Source organism: Narcine bancroftii, chromosome 1 (assembly GCF_036971445.1).
Source record: "Narcine bancroftii isolate sNarBan1 chromosome 1, sNarBan1.hap1, whole genome shotgun sequence".
Classification (NCBI taxonomy): Eukaryota; Metazoa; Chordata; class Chondrichthyes; order Torpediniformes; family Narcinidae; genus Narcine; species Narcine bancroftii.
Genome location: NC_091469.1, coordinates 255372231 through 255391451, shown reverse-complemented (window position 1 = coordinate 255391451; position 19221 = coordinate 255372231). Strand labels below are relative to the sequence as shown.

General features: G+C 42.5%; 1 protein-coding gene across 1 annotated transcript in view; it reads right to left on the bottom strand.

Annotated features, from left to right (window-relative positions):
• The window catches only part of f2 (coagulation factor II (thrombin)), a 107720-nt gene that overhangs the window by 28464 nt on the left and 60035 nt on the right, over positions 1 to 19221 (bottom strand). Inside the window, exons 9-11 of the mRNA XM_069895864.1 lie at positions 9263 to 9386; positions 3992 to 4159; positions 3180 to 3353 (exon numbers count right to left, since the gene is read on the bottom strand). Coding sequence (XP_069751965.1) covers positions 3180 to 3353; positions 3992 to 4159; positions 9263 to 9386 — 466 coding nt within the window. The remainder of the gene's footprint in view (positions 1 to 3179; positions 3354 to 3991; positions 4160 to 9262; positions 9387 to 19221) is intronic.

Below are 19221 nucleotides of genomic sequence, written 5' to 3'. Positions count from 1 at the left end.
GCCTCTGGAGTCCAGGCAAACATTGTGTGTTTGGCCACGATGAGGGCAAAGAGTGGCTGCATGATGTGCACAGCTCCTGGGATGAAATGGTTATAGAAGTTGACTATACCTGCGAACTCCTGCAGCCCCTTGTCGTCCGTGCGTGGGTACTCCTTGATAGCGGTGACCTTCGTAGCGGCGGGCGTGGCTCCTTCGGCTGTGATGGTATGGCCCAGGAACTGCATGGACTCTTTCCCGAACTGGCACTTGGCTGGGTTGATCGTGAGCCCAAAATCGGCCAGTCGGGAGAAGAGGGTGTGCAGGTGGGCCTTGTGTTGCGCTGATCCCTGCTGGCAACAAGGATGTCGTCCAAGTAAATGAAGACGAAATCCAAGTCCCTGCCCACTGTCCATAAGGTGCTGAAGTTTCTGGGCGGTATGCTTGAGCCTGAATGGCATGCGAAGGAATTTGAACAAGCCAAACGGGGTGATGTTGGCCATCTTGGGTATGTCCTCGGGGTGCACTGGGATTTGGTGATACCCGTGCACCAGGTCGACCTTGGAGAATACCCTCGCACCATGCAGGTTGGCCGTAAAGTCCTAGATGTGAGGGATCGGGCAACGGTCAGGAACTGTCACTTCATTGAGTTGTTGATAGTCTCTGCAGGGGCGCCAGCCGCCAGAGGCTTTCGGGACCAGGTGCAGCGGTGAGGCCGAAGGGGTGTCGGAGTGTCAAATGATCCCCAGCTCCAGCAGATGCAAAAAATCTTCCTTCGCCACCTGGAGCTTGTCTGGCTGGAGCTGGCATACCTTGACATAGATTGGTGGGCCTTGGGTGGGATGTGATGGAACACCCCGTGGCACGGTGAGGCAGCAAAGAACTGTGGCTTGAGGAGGGCTGGAAACTCATCCAGGATACGCTGGAACTCGTTCTTGGGTGTACTGATCATGGCCATTTGCGGCTGCTCTGTGCGGGAGGCATTAATGCGAACGGTCTGGAAAGTACGGGCATCTACCAGGCACCTACCTCGAATGTCAACTAGGAGACTGTGGGCAAGGAGTAAGTCGGCACCCAGGATGGCGGTCGGAAGGGACAAGACTTTTACCGGCCGATCTAGAAGTGGACGGTCTTGTCTCCATACGTCCGGATCTCTGTTGCATTGGCCGCACGGAGGGGAGGTCCTCGAGGCCGGTTCCTGGACTCGATGGCTGTGGCCGGAATGATGCTGATCTGGGCTTCAGTGTTGACGAGGAAACGCTGGCTGGTGACTGAGTCCCGCAGGTAGAGAAGGCTGTGTCCTTGGCCAGCCAACGCATTCATTAACAGCGGCCAGCCTGCTCGGCTCCCTGGAATGAGCAGGGCTGTTGACACTTCTGAGCCTTGGCTCCCCAATGCTAGTGGTAGAAGGAGAGGCCCGGAGCGATGCCTTGCCTCTGGTTCTGCTCTTTGTGGCCTCTGCAGTGGATGGGTGTTCTACTGCAGCGCTAGAGGCAGGCTTGGCATGGACATGCCCGTGACTTGTGACCTGTTGGACTTGTGAACCCTCTGGGAATTGCTTAGCTCTTGAGCCTTCTGAACAACCTTCCTCAGGTCGGCAAAGCTCTCTTGGGCCAGTAGCGGCCGGATGTCCTCAGGCAGATGGTTGAGAAAGATGCGCTCAAAGAGTGGGCAGTTGGTGTGATCGCCCATGAGTGTGAGCATCTCGTCCATTAGCTCCATCGGGGATCTGTCCCTCAGAGCGTCGAGATGCAGCATCCAAGCGGCACGTTGGCGCCTGAATAGTCCGAAGGAGCCGGTGAGCACCTGCTTGATGGTCCTGTATTTATCTTCTGCTGGTGTTGAATGGGGTGCAGCCCACATTTGGCGGTGGGCTGGTCCAGGGTGGCGACCACATGGTAGAACTTGGTCGTGTCTGATGAAATCTGGCGAAGGTGAAACTGTGTGGCTGAACCAGCTCTCCGGCTCCTGAACCCAGAAGTCAGGAAGCTTGACAGCTATAGCACTGATTGAAGGGTCGTTCATGTTGGGTTCAAAGGTGTTTGAACCTGTCAGGGTCACCAATTGTAGCAGCAGCTAATCTGCTACTGAAGTAATACACAACCAGACGGGTTGAGCTCAGTGAGCAGAACTGATTTATTGCAGGCTGCCGGACTGGCCTTATACTCCCAGCCCGGACCTGGCTGAGAACCGCGCTGGGGGTGGTGATGTCACCAGGGCGTCACATGGGTCACCAAGCGCGGGCTTCTGAGCTCAGTGCTGAGGACGAAGGAGAAACCCCCGACGGTGCCATTTTGGCCAACTGCCCCGCCACATGCATTACAAGCAGGGCTGGTTTGCCTGCCTAGTGGCATGCAGCCAAACCAGGATCTAAGATGCATCTGCTTGCTTAACTTTCTCTTTAGAATACATTACTTGCCACATCATCTCATAGAAGGGTAGCACCCCAGGAGGCCACATGAGTGGCAAAGATGTGCTGACACTATTTTTAATTTTAACATTTTAAAATTTAGACATACAGCATGGTAACAAGCCAATTTGGCTGTATGAGTCTGTGCCGCCCAATTTACACCTATTAACCTACACCCTGGTACATTTTTGAATGGTGGGTGGAAATCTCAGCCCCCGGTGAAAACCCACGCAGACACAGGGAGAACGCATAAACTCCTTACAGACAGCACTATGTAAAGAACTAATAACATGGAATGTATAAACAAGAATGCAAAGAGCATTGCATTGTTCTTCTTTTGTATATATTTATTATTATTATGAATAAAGTTTATTTCTGAAAAAATGAAAGAGTAATATTGTGAGTCAGAAAACTAGAAATGAGGCATTTTATTCGAGCTGCCATCAGCAGTTGGATAAGAGGGTACAATTATAACATTCAAAAGACATTTGGACAGATATTTGGGTAGAAAGGGTTTGGAGGCAAATGGGCAATGGGACTAGCCTAGAATGCAAATTTGTTTCAGGTTGTTTGACTTTATAACTCTGTATTCCAACATTAGGCTATCACACATTCAACAATCTCACTCAATTTGACAAGAAACTGCAAACTTCCCAGCATCACCCGAACCTTTGGAAACATGTCCTGGGATTCTGTGGCCCTTAGTTTGAAGCTAGATATAGCCATTGAAAACCTTTTATATTGGTGCATGTGAAATACAAGATAATCAAATTAATTAACACTGAATACAAACCTTGCTGTAACTTCCCTGGATGGGATACAGACAGGTGATATATAGTCAGTGAAAGGAACAGGACTCATCAAGTGCAATAATGCAATGTCGCGGTTAAGGTTTCTTTTCCAGTCGTATTTGGGATGAACAATAATTTTGTCAAGCTTAATGATTTTCTCTTCCTCTTTCTCATACCTAAAGGATGAAGGGATCAGCGACAGCAAACATTAATGACAGAATAAAAAACATGCAAAACATACAAGAAAGAAATGAAAAGGAGCCCTTTGGCACTGACATAAATAGTTTATACAGCCTTGCCATTTAAACAGCAGCATAATGTGGCATAATTGGACTAACATTCTATCATATATTCCTTTAGTTCTAACCATTTCCACTATCAACCACCCCCCCACCCCCACCCCCTGCCCACATTCCTTCTGTGCTCATGAAAACTTTTCCAGTTCTAACAAAGGGATTAGACAGGATATCAAAGGTTATAGGGAGAAACTGGGCAGTGGGACTGGGTGGTAAAATGGATCAGCTCAAGACTGAATGGTGGGGTAGATTCAATGGGCTGAGTAGCCAATTTTTTGATTTTATAATTTTGGTAATCAAGCATCCGATTATTCACAGGTTTTACTGCAATCTTTAAATAAATTTTTCATAGCAATATTTTCTGAACAGTATGGTGATAATGATCAGATTTTCTTTGTTTACACTGTTGGCTGGGACATTAGTATGAACTAGGACAAGAAGACCTGATCTATTACCATGGAATCTTACTAGTGCACATAATGAAAGCGGAGTTTGAACTTCATTGTTTTGGAACTTACTTAAATCGACTGTGCTTTCCAAGTCGGGCAACAATATCAGAAGCTGAGAAGTTCTTGTCCCACGGTGGATAGAGGACACAATGAGCTGCGGTAATAATCCACTGGTTACTCAATAGACTTCCACCACAGATCAGCTGCTGAGGATTTCTTTGATACAGCATCACTTGCCTATTAAAAGATTTTTAAAAAACATGGGCTGAAATAATGGCAAAAATTCTTTCATGCAGAAATGCAGTGAATGATGACTTGGCCTTTAAAATTGGGTCAATATAGTTGGCAGAAGTTCAATTCACAGGGCCTTTGTTGTTGTTATGAACAATGGGAAAGGAGGCTGAAAAGCTTGTATTTACATAATTATATTTATCGACTACCATACTGCAATCCACTGAAGAGGTACTGGGCTTCTCCTCCAGGAAAAACAAGGACTGGTTCGACGAAAACAGCCAGGTAATCCAGGAGCTGCTGGCAAAGAAGCAGGCTGCCCACCAGGCTCACCTTACAAAGCCGTCCTGTTCGGAGAAGAAACAAGCCTTCCGTTGCGCATGCAGCCATCTTCAGCGCAAACTCCGGGAGATCCAAAATGAGTGGTGGACTAGCCTCGCCAAGCGAACCCAGCTCAGCGCGGACATTGGCTCTAAAGGCTGTGTACGGCCCCTCACCCCAAGTCCAAAGCCCGCTGCGCAGCTCAGACGGCAAAGTCCTCCTCAGCGACAAGATCTCCATCCTCAACCGATGGTCAGAACACTTCCAATCTCTTTTCAGTGCCAACCGCTCAGTCCAAGATTCCGCCCTGCTCCAGCTCCCTCAACAGCCCCTAAGGCTAGAGCTGGATGAGGTCCTCACCCAGGATGAGACATATAAGGCAATCGAACAACTGAAAAGTGGCAAAGCAGCAGGTATGGATGGAATCCCCCCAGAGGTCTGGAAGGCTGGCGGCAAAACTCTGCATGTCAAACTGCATGAGTTTTTCAAGCTTTGTTGGTACCAAGGAAAACTGCCTCAGGACCTTCGTGATGCCACCATCATCACCCTGTACAAAAACAAAGGCGAGAAATCAGACTGCTCAAACTACAGGGGAATCACGCTGCTCTCCATTGCAGGCAAAATCTACGCTAGGATTCTCCTAAATAGAATAATACCTAGTGTCGCCGAGAATATTCTCCCAGAATCACAGTGCGGCTTTCGCGCAAACAGAGGAACTACTGACATGGTCTTTGCCCTCAGATAGCTCCAAGAAAAGTGCAGAGAACAAAACAAAGGACTCTACATCACCTTTGTTGACCTCACCAAAGCCTTCGACACCGTGAGCAGGAAAGGGCTTTGGCAAATACTAGAGCGCATCGGATGCCCCCCAAAGTTCCTCAACATGGTTATCCAACTGCACGAAAACCAACAAGGTCAGGTCAGATACAGAAATGAGCTCTCTGAACCCTTCTCCATTAACAATGGCGTGAAGCAAGGCTGTGTTCTCGCACCAACCCTCTTTTCAATCTTCTTCAGCATGATGCTGAACCAAGCCATGAAAGACCTCAACAATGAAGACGCTGTTTACATCCGGTACCGCACGGATGGCAGTCTCTTCAATCTGAGGCGCCTGCAAGCTCACACCAAGACACAAGAGCAACTTGTCCGTGAACTACGCTTTGCAGACGATGCCGCTTTAGTTGCCCATTCAGAGCCAGCTCTTCAGCGCTTGACGTCCTGTTTTGCGGAAACTGCCAAAATGTTTGGCCTGGAAGTCAGCCTGAAGAAAACTGAGGTCCTCCATCAGCCAGCTCCCCACCATGACTACCAGCCCCCCCACATCTCCATCGGGCACACAAAACTCAAAACGGTCAACCAGTTTACCAATCTCGGCTGCACCATTTCATCAGATGCAAGGATCGACAACGAGATAGACAACAGACTCGCCAAGGCAAATTGCGCCTTTGGAAGACTACACAAAAGAGTCTGGAAAAACAACCAACTGAAAAACCTCACAAAGATAAGCGTATACAGAGCCGTTGTCATACCCACACTCCTGTTCGGCTCCGAATCGTGGGTCCTCTACCGGCATCACCTACGGCTCCTAGAACGCTTCCACCAGTGTTGTCTCCGCTCCATCCTCAACATTCACTGGAGCGCTTTCATCCCTAACGTCGAAGTACTCGAGATGGCAGAGGCCGACAGCATCGAGTCCACGCTGCTGAAGATCCAGCTGCGCTGGATGGGTCACGTCTCCAGAATGGAGGACCATTGCCTTCCCAAGATCGTGTTATATGGCGAGCTCTCCACTGGCCACCGTGACAGAGGTGCACAAAAGAAAAGGTACAAGGACTGCCTAAAGAAATCTCTTGGTGCCTGCCACATTGACCACCGCCAGTGGGCTGATATCGCCTCAAACCGTGCATCTTGGCGCCTCACAGTTCGGCGGGCAGCATCCTCCTTTGAAGAAGACCGCAGAGCCCACCTCACTGACAAAAGGCAAAGGAGGAAAAACCCAACACCCAACCCCAACCAACCAATTTTCCCCTGCAACCGCTGCAACCGTGTCTGCCTGTCCCGCATCGGACTTGTCAGCCACAAACGAGCCTGCAGCTGACATGGACATTTACCCCCTCCATAAATCTTCGTCCGCGAAGCCAAGCCAAAGAAGAAGATTTATCGCTTGAGTAATGGAGGAAAACCAAACAGCCAGATCCTGGGCTTAATTCATCTGTGAGTTCTGAGTTACCTGATTACTGCATTTAATCTCAACATCTTAATGTAATGAGGGGAAATATCAGTCCACTTCTATTGCTGACCTAGAGATTCATATCTGGAGGGAGTAAATGGCAATACAAACAGGGTTAGATTTGTACCCTTAGCAGATAAGTACTCCAGGGCAAAGTTCAAAAGACCACAAGCCCATACTTTGGGGGTGGTGGGGGGGGGGGTGGAGACTGGAATATTAAATCATGGGGAAAAGGTGTAAACTACACACAGAAAGCACCAAAGGTCAGGATTGAACCCAAATGGCCACAACACTGCCTGTGTGCCAACGAGAGAGTAATCTGCAAGCAAGCAAGCAAGACCACAATATTTATGCACCTCCTCCCACCCTATCTGTAAGATGGCATCCCCTCCTTTAAGTTTCACCATCTCTGCTGCATCTAGTTTTCAATTTAGGATTTCTGAAATGTTTCTTTTGGAAACATGGATTCCTCTTAGTTGTGGTTGATGGACCCCTCAATCTTTTTACCCCTCTCAACTCCTGGTCCAGCATGTTACCCTTCACCACTTCCACCAGCTCCAGAGGGATCTGATCACATCATGTCTTCCCATCCATGCTCCACCCTTCTAGTTTCCAAAGAGAACACACTTTCTGTGACTCCCTGATTCACTCATCCCTTCCCACTCCTTCCTACCCTGTCCCTGGCAGTTCCTGTGCAACTGTAGGAGGTGGAACACTTATGCTTTCTCCCACATTATCATCCAGGGACCTCAACAGTTCTTCTCAGTGAGGCAGAGATTCACGTACTCCTCCTCCAATCTGATGTATTGCATTCAATGCTTGTGTCTCTTCTACAGTGACTAGGCTTGATAGCTTGTACAGTATATAGTAGTGAGAGGGAGGGCAGACGAGGATGATAGGTATAATAGCTGGTACCAAATGAAGAGGGATGGGCACATGGAATCAGATGGTGAGAAGGTGGGGGAAATGTTGAGACATAAACTAGGAGGTGATGGGGACAGCGCTAAGAGGGAGTGTGCAAGATTAGAATGAAACACAAAAGTCTGTAGATGCTGTAATTGTATTAAAAACACACAGAAATGCTGGAGGACCTCAGCCAGGTTTTTCAGCATCCATAAAAAGCAAAGATATATCGCTGATATTTCAGGCCTGAGCCCTTCTTCAAAGAATAAGCAGAATGAGCCAGAAGCAGGAGATCTTAGAAAGTCTCCGAATTCAGACAGTGCCGGCCTGGGGGAGGAATTCAGACCAACAAAAGGTGTTGATTGGATCTGATAAGGGAGGAGGTAAGAATTTATCATATGTGAGTGAAAGGAGACAGGGAAAAGGGAGAATCAGCTGGGGGAAGGTGACGGGGGAAGATGTGGGGGGCTGGTAGAATTTAATGAAAGCTAGAGAAGTTTATATTAATGCCATCCGGTTGGAGGAATGCCCAATCACTAAATGAAGTGCAAGATTAGGCAGATTGAACTCTCTATGCTTTCAGTCCTAATGCAGATGCAAGGTTTCGATGCAAGATGTCAACCAACCCTTTGCTTCAACAGATGGAATTTGACCTGCTAAGTTTTCCCAGCATTTTTTTTTGCTCCAGATTCCAGCACCTGGCAGTTTCTTGGGTCTCCACGGTATTAATTAGGCTGCTTCTACCTGAGAGAAACACAAAAATTGCAGATGCTGGAATCTTCAGCAAACAATGAGCAGTCGAAGTGACTCAGCAGGACAGGCAGCATCCAGAGAGAGAACGGTCAGTCAGTGTTTTGGTTCGGGATGTCAGAAATAATTTCTCTCTGTGGATGCTGCCTGACCCACTGAGTAATTTCAGCTTTTCGTTGTTTTCTCTCTACCAGTCTTGCCTAACATGGGATATCATGCATATTTCATGCACTCATTTTGATCAGGAGAAGCAAACTTAACAAAATGATTGCCGAAACTCATCCTTTGAACATACATAAATGACCTGTAGTCTTATTTGTAAACCTGAATTGCAGGATTGTCAAATGCATTCCATTATTTGACTGGAAGAGTGGTTTGTCAGTGCTTATCCATATTCTTTCCCCATTTGTTTAAGAATAAATTGGGCAGATACATGGATATGATGGGTTTAGAAGGATATGGGCCAAATGCAGGTAAGTGGGACTAATGGGTGGGATGTTTTGGTAGATGTGGGCAATTTGGACTGAAGCGTCTGTTTCTACTCTGTATGCATTTCTTATGATGTGGGAAGCCATTTGGCGCATCGTGTCTGTGACAGTTCACTAAGTCATACCATTCCCCGTTAATTTTCCAAAACGTATTTTCATCAATTCTACCACCCACTGAAGCAGGAGTGACTTAAAGTGGCTAATTAACCAACCCGATATGGGGGGAGGGGGTGTGGGGAAATGAGAGCACTTGGTCACAGGCAGAATGTGCAAACTCCACCCAAGACAACACCGGAGCTGTGGGGCAGCAGTTCTCCCAGCTGTGCCACCTTGCTGCTTCTTCAGACTAAGCCTTTGTAAAGTTGGTGAATAGTTGACCATTTGTAAAAGGTTCTATTAAAGAAAGGTTCCACTTACCAGGGGGAACTTCCCTTTTCAGCATCTTGCCCATTCACAATACGGCTTTTTATGGATTCTATTAATGACATTTCCTCTTGATCTTTTTTGTTTTTGAGCTCATACAATGGCCTCAGTCCACATCCTGTAGATAATGAAAATGATTGACATTATCTGTGTTTACAAGACTAAACTGTAACTTGCCCTTATCACAAATGTCAGAGCATGCTGGGGATATGGCAAATTCTGCCAGAACAATGTTAAATCTTTCCTTGTTGTTTCATCAACAAGGTCTGGGATTCACTTTAAGTGGTCTTGATTAGAATAAGGAATGTAGATCTCTGTCTGCAGAAGAAAGGCAGAAGGTGGGAACTAACCCCACTGAGCCAAGAACACATTTAGATCTTGGAATTTTAATTAAATGAGAAACAGGTGAGAATGTATTAATTAGTTGAAGGATGGATCGATTGGAAAGTTAACCCAGAGGATAGATTAAGCAGATAGTAGATGAAACAGAACACTTTAACGGTAGATTTAGCACTGGAAGTAATCAAGCCTACTATTCAAAGGATAGATTAAATTGGAGGTAGAGAGATAACCCATTAGTTTAAAATGAGGGAGAAATTAATGCAACAGTGTAAAAAGGGATTCACCAGAGGGTGATATGACAGATTATGTTGTGTTTGTATTGTATATAGATTTTTTTGGGAGATAAATTGGGGCAGGTTTTTTTAGAGTAGGTCACATACAAACACTTTAAAACAGATCTTATTTAAAATACTGGAGCTCTGCTCATGCTAGACAGTCTGGCACCAAGAACATTTGCAAAAGGTTTGGAGAGTGCCCAAGAGACTTCACTAATGGATTGTTGTTTACAAAAAGGAAACAGATGAGAGAACTCATCAGAACCGCAGGCTGTCTGGAGTGGAACTTGCTGATCTAAGAGGGTCATGTGGTTTTGCAAGCAGAGAGAGAGTAAAACAGCCTTTTTCTCAGAGAGGGGGGGGAAGAAGTTCTGAAGTTTTACATTCAGCAGCAGCAGCTGGGACTAGAACATGATAAGCTGGCAAGCTTGTGGAAACCCATTTGGAAGATGGGTTGTGAGTGCTTAGTTCAGCCTGGTCAAAGCCCCTGTCGTTCATGCAAGAGGAGAGGACTGGCTGTCAAATATTTCATTTGAAATAAGAGAAATAAAAAGGAACTCTGTGGTGACCTGAAAGAAAGAGGTTATCATCTGGAAGACCCTGATGGGGTAAGTTTCTTTGACAGTTGATTGTCTGGCTGTAGTCAATAGTCAGTCATCTCTTTGGCTGACGTGGCTGATTAAAAGGGATCAGTTTGTGTCCAAAAATAACAAATCTCTCTCTGAAAACCAACAAGAACCTTCCTGAGCAGTAACCATTTACCTTTCAAGCTCCAAAGCCTGGTGAACTTCATAAATGTTAAATTCTGTGCACAGTATAAGAATTGCCTGCAACCAGTGAAATTAGAGGAATGAGAAGTGAGATTGGACTGTGAATCAAAGAACTTTTCTTAAATTTACACACACATTATATATACGTGCACTTAGAATTAGAATAGGGTTAAGTTAGGTTAGTTAAGTTAATAGTGATAAGTTAAAGTGTGATTCTGTTTTCATGTTTAAAGATAATTAAAAGCAACCTTTGTTTAAGTAATCATTTGTCAGAGAATATCTATTGCTGCCGGGTTTATGGGTCCTCTGAGTTTGTATCAGTGGGGTTAACTCTTTAGCGTAGATGAAGATTAAGTAGAGAGTGAAAATTAGACAAGGCTGCCCTTTATCACCAGCTTTATTTATTTTAGCAATAGAACCCTTAGCTGAATTAATATGGTCAGATCCTAATATTAAGAGTATTAAAATTAATCAAGAGGAGTATAAAATATATTTATTTGCAGACAAGGTCTTGATATATTTGACTGATTCCTTGAATTCTTTGCGTCAATTACATTTAAGGTTGGAGGAATATGGTGAAATATCAGGTTATAAAATTAACTGGGACAAAAGTGAAATTATGCCCTTAGTGACTGGAAATTATGCACTCTGTAAAACTGTTACTCAGTTTAAATGTCCAGATATAGGAATTAAATATTTAGGTATTTGAGTGGACAAAGATTTAAATAAGTTGTGCAAGTTAAATTATTTGCCATTACTTAAGAAAATTGGAGATAATTTTAATAGATGGAGTACATTACCAATAACTTCAATTGGTAGAGTAAATTATATTAAGATGAATATTTTTCCTAGAATACAATATTTTTTAAAATCAATTCCAATTTCAATCCCTCAAAAAATGTTCAAAGATTTAAATATGAATATAAGGAAGTTTTTATGGAAAAGTAAAATAGTGAAGGTTTCTTTGGAAAATTTAACTTGGAAGTTTGATTTGGGAGGCTTGGAACTCCCTTATTTTAAAAATGATTATAGGGCTGCTCAGTTGAGATTTATTAATGTATTGTTTGACTTAGAGAAAAAACCTGCTTGGGTGGATATTGAACTCAATAAAATAGGAGAAATTAATTTGCAAGATTTTATTTATAAAAGGGATTTTCTAAAGAAGGGATGGGAAGTTAATTTGAATAGGCAAATAGATGAGTGAAACTGAATGGAATTATGTGGGATATTATGACAAATACAAATAATGTAAGCTATAGGTTGGCACAATATAACTTTCTACATCGGTTATATCTTACCCAACAAAAGTTACATAGATTTAACTGTACATTACCAGGTTTGTGTTTTAGATGTGGACAAGAGGTTGGTACATTTTTGCATTCTACTTGGCAGTGTCCTAAGGTAAAAAACTTTTTGGCTTGATGTGAGTAATTTATTACAATGAATAACAGGGATCAAATTCCTGCAGGATCCAATGCTATTTTTATTAGGCAATATTAAAGGCATTACACCTAAATTAAAATTAAATATGTATCAAATAAAGTTTGTAAAAATCGCCTTAGCAGTATCTATGAAATGTATTGCTAGAAATTAGAAATCAGATATAGACTTAGGAATGGAAAGATGGCATGTGGAAATTCGTAGTTGATTTGTTGCAGTACACAATAATGACTGAATAGAATGTAGCACCTCAGGCAGCACCTCCTGCCACCGGGTAAGAGGGTAATCATGTGTTTTTAAAGCAAGATTGACAGTCTTCCAGACTGTAACATTAGCCCTTTCGACCTGCCCATTGCCCTGTGGGTTGTAGCTCGTGGTATGGCTGGTGGCAATCCTCTTCCGTAGCAGGGCTCGCTGTATTTCAGCGCTCATGAATGCTGAGCCCCTATCGGTATGAATGTAATTGGGAAAACCAAAAATGCTGAAAATTCTGCCGAGTGACTTAATGACAGACGCCTACGAGATGTCAGGACAGGGTATCACAAAGGGAAACCTGGAATATTCATCAATTACAGTAAGGAAATATACATTTTTGTTGTTGGAAGGTAAAGGTCCTTTAAAATCTAAGCTAATCCTCTCAAAAGGTCGGGTTGCCTTGATGAGAGTGGCCTCTGGAGCTTTGAAGTATTGCGGTTTGCATTCTGCGCAAAATGGAACTTTTAGTCAGTTTCCTGACTTCTTCCAGAGAGTAAGGAAAGTTGTTAGCCCTTATGTAGTGGAAGAACTTTGTGACTCCTGGGTGGCACAGTCTGCTGTGGATCTCTTTTAGCCCCTCCAGCTGAGCACCAGCAGCAGATCGTGACAATGCTTCAGAGGGATCATTTAACCTGCCTGGTCTGTACTGGATCTCATAATTATAAGTTGAGAGTTCTATTCGCCAGTGTCCTATCTTATCGTTCTTGATTTTATTTTTGTGTTTTGTACTGAACATGTAGGCTATAGATTTCTGATCAGTGACGAGAGTAAATTTTCTGCCGGCTAGAAAGTGTTTCCAGTAGCGAACTGGAATAATAGTCTGGGTTATTTTTTCAGTGGCAGGACGTTTAAGTTCAGGTCCGCGTAACGTGCAGGAGAAGAATGCCACAGGTCTGCCCTTTTGATTAAGGGTTCCTGCCAAGGCACAATCTGAGGCATCAGTTTCCACTTGGAATGGGATATCCTCGTTATTGGACGAGAGTTCAGCTCTGGCAGTATCAGCTTTAATTCTCTTGAAAGCCTTCAAGGCCATTGGAGAGAGATGAAAAGATTTAGTGTCAAACAGAAGGTGTGCCTTTGTGGCTGTAATGCGTGTCGAAAGAACCAAAGACTTGTTGATTCAAACCAAGGCTTTTATTAACTAAAAGACTGGAGCATATCACAAGTAGGTTAACCAGTCCAGAATGACCTGGTCTGGCTAGGAGCAATCCTTTAAGACCTGCCAGTAGGTGTGGCTACACTCTCAGCCAATCACAGTCATCCTACACTACCATCTGTACATATGTACATATACACATTGGTGATAGAATCTGTACTCTCACAGTGGCGTAGTCCTGAACCAATTTGCAGTTGTAGGAAAAGGGCTTCTGCTGAGTCTGGGGGCTGGTAACTTCGTAAGGGCGTGCCATTCTTTCCGGGTCGGGGCGGATTTTGCCCTTGCAGACAATGTAGCCCAGAATGGGTAGCTCTGTCACGTTGAACACACATTTGCCCTTGTTAAATATAAGGTTGAGTTCTTTAGCTGTTGCTAAAAATTTCTTTAAGTTGTTGTCGTGCTCAGCCTGTGTTTTCCCACAGATAGTGACATTATCCAGATAGGGAAACGTACCCTGTAACTCATACATCCTAACAATCTTATCTATTTCCCTCTGAAACACGGACTCTCCATTAGTGACCCCAAAAGGTACCCTTTTAAACTGGTATAACCCCCCATCAGCCTCAAAAGCCGTATAGGGCCGTTCCCTTTTCTTAATGGGGTGATAAGCTGCTTTGAGGTCGATAGTGGAATACACTTTGTATTACGCTATCTGATTAATCATTTCATTGATTAGGCATCCAGGTTAGTGTAACAGTTGATTGTCTGGCTGTAGTCAATAGTCAGTCATCTCTTAGTGTGATTTTTCATGACTACCACTTGGGCCCGACACGGACTCTTGCTAGGTTCAATTACTCCCTCTTTAAGCACTCTCTGGGTCTCTGCTTTGATAAACTCATGATCCTCTTTGCTGTAAGAACGGCTCTTAGTGGCAACCGGGATAAATCACTGAAAAGGGAAGGAGCTTTGATCTTTAATGCAGACAGACCGCAGTAACTAGCACGGGGGATGGTAAGTGTGGGTGGTGGCCCACCGAAATTTAACACTACACTGTTCATCTGAGATTGAATATCTAACCCCAGTAACACAGGGGTGCAGAGGTCCGGCACACATTAGCAAGGCAATGTCCCTGCAAATTTAAAGTAATTTTACACTTGTCCCGTACAGGTTTTGTAAGTTCACTACAAGTCATTGATATCTTTCGGTTCGCTGGATATCTCTGCAAATTTAAGGCTCTGGCAACTCTCTCATGGATGTTGCTGTCAGTACTCCCCGAGTCTATTAGACAATCAAGAGTCTCACCATTCACCTCCCTCTTCATAGTCAACCGTTCCAGTCTGTAACATCCCCCAATTGAGCTATCACAGGGGATCTCACCTCGCCGTCACTTGAAATCGATTCAGCCTGCTCATCTGAAGGTTCCCCCTTTTCACAGTTGTCTTCCATTCCTGCAGCTCCAGGACGCATTTTCTTAGTGCTTCTCTTCTTTTTATCAGTGGGAGTACTTTTTGCCTTACACGTTTTAGCTAAGTGGCCGAGTTTCCCACAATAGCTACAGGTAGCAAACCGAGCTGGCCACTTCTGTCTGGGATGCCAGCTCTTATCACAGAAGTAGCATTTTTCAGGAGTTCGCACTTTTCTTTCCTTCAGGGTTCCAGCGCTCCTAGTTATTTCCTTTCTAGCATGGCAATTCTCAGTGTTTTGGTTAGAGTGACTGCCCGGTCGTAGGTTAAGGGCTCCATCTCCAGCAGCCTCTGTCGGATGTAACTGGAGTCAATCCCATTGACTAAAGCATCCAGCTTCAAAGCATTGTGGTGTTGTTGCACATTGACTACCCTGACATCACATTCGTTTGCCAGTGAGTCAAGGGCCAGTGCATAAGCAGCATCACTTTCCCTGGGTTTCTGGCATCTAGTCAGCAACTGGTGTCGAGTAAGTACCACATTCCGTGGTGCTGCATAGTAAACAGTCAGACATTCCCAGCCTATAGCCAGAGTGGTAGCTCCTTGCGTTATGGTGAAAGGGACCTCACCCAGCAGTGAGTTCAGGTGTCCTCACTATATCGCCTCATCGACCACGTTGTTTTGAGCCATGTAGTAATTGAAACAAGCAATCCAGTGGTTGAAAATTTCTCTGGCCCTTGGGGGAGACGGGTCGATTATCAGCCGCTCTGGCTTGAGTGCTGCATCCATTTCTGCTAATAAAATTGAAGTGCCAGTTGATGAAGTAGACAAAGATGATGTGGTCAAACAATAATCATGGCTTTATTAGCAGAAACTCATGGTACAATAATGAAAGACAATAGGTGCATGCACAGCTATACCCAAGGGGAGTGTCCTTAACAGTAGAGATAATGCACAGCCAATGTTAGTACAGCAAGGCTCACCAGAGGAGAGACAGGCAGCTTGGCAGACATTCACCATACTTTGGTATAGAGCAAATGTAAATTCATCTCTTTACCATAATTATCTTTTATCAGAGCTCTGAGTTGATAATACACAAATAAAGAATTTACAGATATATCAAATTTCTCCCTCAGTTGATTAAAAGAAACTGGCCTTCTTCAAAAGAGTCCTGAACTATTGTTATACCCTGAGAATTCCAACTCTTTAAATGATTATTGAGCATTGAAAAAGGAATAAGATGATTATGTTATAACGGGGTTTGAATTGATAATTTACTCTTCGATCCTAAAACCATATTTCTTTTAATCTATATCTTTAGCAAATATTTTAATACCGGCATATTACATTCCCGCAATAAGTTCATATTCCACTTAAATATAAACTGGTGTACCTCAACTTCAGAAATACAAGATGTTTCCACCTTCGCCCAACTTGGGGGTTGGTCCATATCCATCAATCTACTAACAAATTTCAACTGAGCTGCTTCATAATAATTTTGAAAATGAGGTAACTGTAGTCCACCTAATGCATATTTCCATGTAAGTTTGTGCAAAGCTACTTGTGCTAATTTTCCCTTCCATAAAAACTCCCACCCTGCTCTATTCAGATCCTGAAAAAAAACCCTTTGAAAATAAACATGGTTTCGACTGAAACAAATATTGGATTAGAGGAAAAATATTCATTTTAATGCAATTTACTCGACCAATTAATGTTAATAGAAGATCTTTCCATTTAATCAAATCCATTTTAATCCTTTTTAATAAAGGAAAAAAATTTAATTTATATAAAGATTGATAATCTGCATTTGTTATTACTCCAAGATATTTAATTCTATCTGACCATTTTAATTTTACAATATTTTTATATTCTGAATAATCTCCTTCCCCAACTGGCAATATTTCACTCTTATCCCAGTTTACTTTATATCCAGATAACTCTCCAAATTTCAACAAACAATCTTGCAAATATTTCAAAGACTGCTCTGGTTCTGTCAAATACACCAACACATCGTCTGCTAATAAATTAATCTTATATTCATCATCCGCAATTCTCATCCCTTTAATCTTATCATTCTGTCGTATTGTCTGAGCTAACAGTTCAATGGCCAACACAAACAAGGTTGGTGATAATGAACAACCTTGCCGGGTCGATCGCGTCAATTTAAATGGTAAAGAAGTTTGACCATTTGTCACAACCCTAGCAATTAGATTTGTATATAGAGCCTTAACCCAACTAATAAAATAAGGACAAAAATTAAACTTCTCTAACATCTTAAATAAAAAATTCCACTCAACCCTATCAAAAGCATTTTCCACATCCAGTGCAACCAGTGGTTGGGTTGGTGTCTAAATGCATTGACCAATGTTATCAATCTAAGGATGTTATCAGATGTGTTTCTATTCTTAATAAAGCCTGTTTGATCTATATGTATCAACTGTTGTAAATTTTTGGCAAGACTATTCACTAACACTTTCGCTATAATTTTATAATCTACATTTAATAAAGGAATAGGTCTATTTGAAGATACTTTCAATGGGTCCCTATCTTTCTTTGGAATCAAAGTAATTATAGCACTCAAACAAGATTCCGGTAACAACTGATCCTCAGTTATTTGCTGCAATACCTCTCCAAATACAGAAGATAAATCTTCATAAAGTACTTTATAAAATTCAACTGAAAATCCATCATCACCTGGTGACTTTCCCTTTGGCATCTCCTGTATAGCTTCTTTAATCTCAATATCTGTAAATGGAGCTTCCAATTCCTTAACCTCCTCCTGCCTAAAACAGGTAATTTTAATTTAGATAAATAAGATTCAATAGGACCAACGTCCTGCTTTCCCTCAGAAGTATATAATTCTTGGTAAAATTAATAAAACTGATCATTAATTTCCTGAGGTTTATAGGTAACTATTGAATTATTTTTAACAGCATTAATAATTCACGATGTCTGTTCTGTTTTTAATTGCCATGCTAATACTTTATGAGCTCTCTCAACCAGTTCATAATAACGTTGCTTAGATCAGTAAATTAAATGCTCATTCTGGTAAGTTTGTAATGTATTATAACGTAATTTCAACTTCGTTAAAGCAGCTTTTTAAATATCTGTAACATCTTTCTGAAATTCCTTTTCCAATTCAGTAATTTGCTTCTCCAATGTTAAACTTTCTGCTACATATTGTTTTTTAACTTTTGTAGTATAACTAATAATTTTCCCACGCAAATATGCTTTCAAACGTCCCACAGTAGAAAATCACTACTTACTGAATTCGTATTCTCAGTCAAGCATAAAGCAATCTGTTCCTTAACAAAAGTAATAAACTCTGGTTTCCTCAATAGCATTGTATTAAACCTCCATCTATAAGACAATTGCACCACTTCTGGACTTGCACAGGAGGAAAACAACATAGAGTGATCCGATATAACCCGACTTTTATATTCAGCCTGTCGTACTCTACCTTGCAAATGTGCCGATACCAAAAAAAACCTATTCTAGAAAATGAATCTAAGTGAAAGAAAATAAAAATCTTTCTCTAGAATTCACTCTCCTCCAAACATCAATTAAATTCAAATCTTTCATCAGAGCTCCTATTTGTATTGCCGTCTTTGATTTCCTTATACTTTTCGGAAATATATCCAATAAAGGATAAAAATCTCCTTAAAATTAAAATTTCCCCCAATCAAAATATTTTCATTAGCCTGATTTAACAATAAAAAAAGCCTCCGACATGAAACGTTCATCGTCTACATTAGGTGCGTAAATATTTAACAAGGTCCACGATTCAGCAAAAATTTTACAATTCACCATCAAAACCCTCCCTGCATTTCCTTCAAATAATTCCAATTCAAATGGTAATTTCTTATGAATTAAAATCGCTACACCTCTTGCCTTAGAATTAAAAGAAGAAAACACATGACCAATCCACTCTCTCTTCAATTTCAAATGTTCTTTTTCAGTTAAATGTGTCTCTTGCAAAAAAAAAATCAACTTTCATTTTATTTATGTAAGCCAATACTCGTTTACACTTAATAGGATTATTCAATGCCTGAACATTAAAAGTTGCAAAACTCAAATTAGACATTTCGTTAGTAATAAACTTCACACTACTATAAAATTGTGCCCCTTTCTAATTCCCTTAATATTCTGAACCCTCCCCCATATAAAAATTCCACAAAGTAAAAAAAAAGAAAAAATATACTACCCCAAACAAACTACTAAAAAGTAGTAGCTCCCTAAAAATCTGGGTGTGGTAAAACCCACTAGTGGCAGATGAATATAAGGTCTCAGTGTCATCCACCCCGCCCAGTCAGACTTTTAGGAAGTACATAATCAAATATATTCAACCCAGTGATTCCAGTCCCAATGATTG